This window comes from Opisthorchis viverrini, assembly GCF_000715545.1.
Source record: "Opisthorchis viverrini unplaced genomic scaffold opera_v5_923, whole genome shotgun sequence".
Taxonomy (NCBI): Eukaryota; Metazoa; Platyhelminthes; class Trematoda; order Opisthorchiida; family Opisthorchiidae; genus Opisthorchis; species Opisthorchis viverrini.
Genome location: NW_008752575.1, coordinates 17,061 through 20,873, shown reverse-complemented (window position 1 = coordinate 20,873; position 3,813 = coordinate 17,061). Strand labels below are relative to the sequence as shown.

General features: G+C 44.7%; 1 protein-coding gene across 1 annotated transcript in view; it reads left to right on the top strand.

The window, feature by feature from the left end:
* Nucleotides 1-2,413: 2,413 nt before the first annotated feature.
* The window catches only part of T265_12105 (hypothetical protein), a gene marked incomplete at both ends in the record, with an annotated part of 17,156 nt that continues 15,756 nt past the window's right edge, over nucleotides 2,414-3,813 (top strand). The window contains one exon of the mRNA XM_009179086.1: nucleotides 2,414-2,544. Coding sequence (XP_009177350.1) covers nucleotides 2,414-2,544 — 131 coding nt within the window. The remainder of the gene's footprint in view (nucleotides 2,545-3,813) is intronic.

Below are 3,813 nucleotides of genomic sequence, written 5' to 3'. Positions count from 1 at the left end.
CACATGCACCGATACTGCTTTATGATTGGATGAGGGTTAGTACTGCCAGTGAGGCTGAACCACAATTTATCTCCCATTGTAAAAAGTACGCAGGACGTCGCATATGGCGTCGCAAATGCGTTGTTAATTTCACACGTAAAACGAGTGAAATAAACGAGCACCCAACTGACCGGGATGCGACGAGTCCTTCTGCGTCTGTGTATCAGAGCTAGTCAACTGTCTCACACACCCAGAAAATGTGAGAGCAAGATGGATGTTTGCTGTATACAGGCATGCACGTTCAAATGACACTGTCAGCTGACCAAACAATATGTGTATTACCTTGTGGTTTTTACGCGTCTCTTTTAAACACAACTCTGTATAATTCTAACCAGAAATGACGCCTTGTTTTCCATAAAAATAAATGCAGGGGGGAGAATATCTGTTACTTAAATCATATTCTATCCCACAGCCTTTGTATTAAATGCATGAATGTTAACAAGTGGCGTAATCTCAGCTCTGCTAACACGCTTCCATCGCCAACCTGATGCAGTAGAAGAGTATGAACTCGGCATGATTTGAGTTCCCTGTATGAGACAAACGGATACCCAACCAGCCATCGAGCAATCAAACAAAATGAACCCTTCATGATCGAGAGTAAGGTATTTTAAACGACCTGCGCTTCCACAAGATCAATGCAACCCCAAGACTCGTGTTTCAAAGCTGAATAACAGTGGGATCGAGGATAGAACACAGCCCAACATTCATCCTACAACTGTCTTTAAGATCGGTAATCATCTGTGGTAACACCATGTGGTCTAGCCCATCAGAGTGCAGTTCGTCACGACCCCAGATTTTAGGCCATCGAAACGAAGCCTTCACGGAATTGGTCGTCGTCATGACTGCAATACAATAATTGTTGCTGATAACAAGGGTTAAGACAGATACCTGTGTAACTGTGAATACTACTGATGAGGTATGCGAGCGGTATGTGGTTTTCGCATAAATTCGCATCGCATCTATTGAAAAGTGAGATCTACTACAGAATCTGCGGAATCGCTTTGTAGGATACGCTCACATTTGAGTGATAGCCAATGAGCATTCAGGAAAGTTCAGGAAGACGTATTCGAAAAAAATACGGACATTTAGCTTTTGCAAAAACGTGCTCCCATTTCCAATAATCTGTATCTGTTCAGTTGGAAGAATCAATGACCTCACACCCGCACACCTGTACATAATAAAATTTGGACTACTTCTCCTTTCCAGGATGGGTTGCGACTAGCATAGTGACATAAGATACCATACAGGCTGTTATCGAGATAGACGAAAACAGGGAGCTTTCTAGATTGATGCAGGAGGGGAATTATCGCTGAGGCGCTAATGGAACCCACTTGAATGCATAATGTGCGCGCTAGCAAAGAGAGTAGTGGGTGGATATCGACTAAAAATTGACGAATTGTCAATACAATCAATACTTCGAGTCAAAAAGTTCGTGCAGCACGCGTTGATGATCAGCCCAGACATAGAGCAGACAACGTTAAACGCAAACCTTCTCAAGAGCACAGATTCGGTGGTTTGCCTGAAGGAATGAAAGCTGGTGACAACGTACGGCGCAATCAAGATTGAAGGTTATCCGAGCACAGCAGTGAGTGAGCTGCATTTCCAGTAACGTGCCGTCAGTACAGTCCGTGGTCAAAGATTAAACCGAACCGTTCACGGCAGAAGGGGGTCCGTCTGGCTATTGCCCGTGAAGTGCACACGAAATTCCCTTGTCGTAAGAACGTTTTCGACGTCACGACCTCCGTCCGCTGTTGCTTCATCTACGGAAGGAGATCATTAGTCAGATTAGGAGATGTTGAAAAATGGCATAAACGAAGAAGCCAATAGTAGCTACAATTCTCCGGTTGTGCTTGTAAGGAAGGCGAACGGAAAATACGGGTTTTGCGTGGATTTTCGGCGCTTGAATGTACTGAACGTAAATCGGGTTTAGGCTGTCCCTTCGGTTGTGGAAATCTTTGACTTCCTCTAAAATTCCCGATTTTCACGGTGTTCGACTTGCGTTCTGGATACTGGGAAGTGAACCGGCCTTGCTAGCTCCTTGCGATTTCATGCAGCCGACCACAGACAAGTCCATGTACGATCGACATCCGCAGTTTCCATTTGATTGAAAAATTGGGTTTCGGCCGGCGACCCGCTTGTCTCCGGAAAGAAGAACAGCTCGGGAAAAATTGAGTGTCGATTAGGAAAGGACTGAAACAGAAAGCGTCAAGTAAACAGGCTCAAACATTCCTCATGGGTGAGCGCGAGGGTTAAGTGGAAGGATTATCAGAATCCTGAAAGTAGTAGACTGCGGTCGCGTTTGGTCCGTTTGTCATTACCGACCGCCGGGGGAACGTCTATAAAATTCAAGACGATCGGGGATCGGAAAGAGTAAATGGGACTCAGCTTCGGAGGTGGCATGATACATTCAAAGACTGGCCTAATAGACTGGCCTAATAGACTGGCTGCTAAGGCCCATTTAACGGAGGTAGATGAAAATCAGTTGGATTGCGATCGATCTTTAAGGTATGAAAGTGTTTAGCTGCGGTTGCTTCATCTACGGAAGGAGATCATTAGTCAGATTAGGAGATGTTGAAAAATGGCATAAACGAAGAAGCCAATAGTAGCTACAATTCTCCGGTTGTGCTTGTAAGGAAGGCGAACGGAAAATACGGGTTTTGCGTGGATTTTCGGCGCTTGAATGTACTGAACGTAAATCGGGTTTAGGCTGTCCCTTCGGTTGTGGAAATCTTTGACTTCCTCTAAAATTCCCGATTTTCACGGTGTTCGACTTGCGTTCTGGATACTGGGAAGTGAACCGGCCTTGCTAGCTCCTTGCGATTTCATGCAGCCGACCACAGACAAGTCCATGTACGATCGACATCCGCAGTTTCCATTTGATTGAAAAATTGGGTTTCGGCCGGCGACCCGCTTGTCTCCGGAAAGAAGAACAGCTCGGGAAAAATTGAGTGTCGATTAGGAAAGGACTGAAACAGAAAGCGTCAAGTAAACAGGCTCAAACATTCCTCATGGGTGAGCGCGAGGGTTAAGTGGAAGGATTATCAGAATCCTGAAAGTAGTAGACTGCGGTCGCGTTTGGTCCGTTTGTCATTACCGACCGCCGGGGGAACGTCTATAAAATTCAAGACGATCGGGGATCGGAAAGAGTAAATGGGACTCAGCTTCGGAGGTGGCATGATACATTCAAAGACTGGCCTAATAGACTGGCCTAATAGACTGGCTGCTAAGGCCCATTTAACGGAGGTAGATGAAAATCAGTTGGATTGCGATCGATCTTTAAGGTATGAAAGTGTTTAGCTGCGGATCCTACTGATGAAGGATGCGAGTAGTTTCATAAATCCTCATCGCCTCCATTGAAAAGTGAGATCTATTACTGATTTTGTGGAATTGCTTTGAAGTATTCGTTTACATTTCAATGTTAGTCAATTAGTACCCAGGAAATTTCAAGAGAAGAAGATGGATATCCAGTTTTACATATATGATGCAACTGAGAGTTTCGCTTCCCTTTGTAATGGTCTGTAACTGTTCATTTGAAGTTTTCTAATAAATAACTCCGAAGCGAAAGCCTAATTCCCTTCACTTTTATTCACAGTTCCAAACGGTCACACAAGGTTGTGTAATAGAGAAAAACATCGACCGTGTATCGTCGCGCGTTACCAGCTTTGCACCCAAGCGATTTAACTGGTAAGCACTAGCTGTTTTGGAGGGTGACCCGCGACCAATTCGGAATGAAATGGATGAGAACAATGAAATAAAAAACCAATGTGTTGGAGA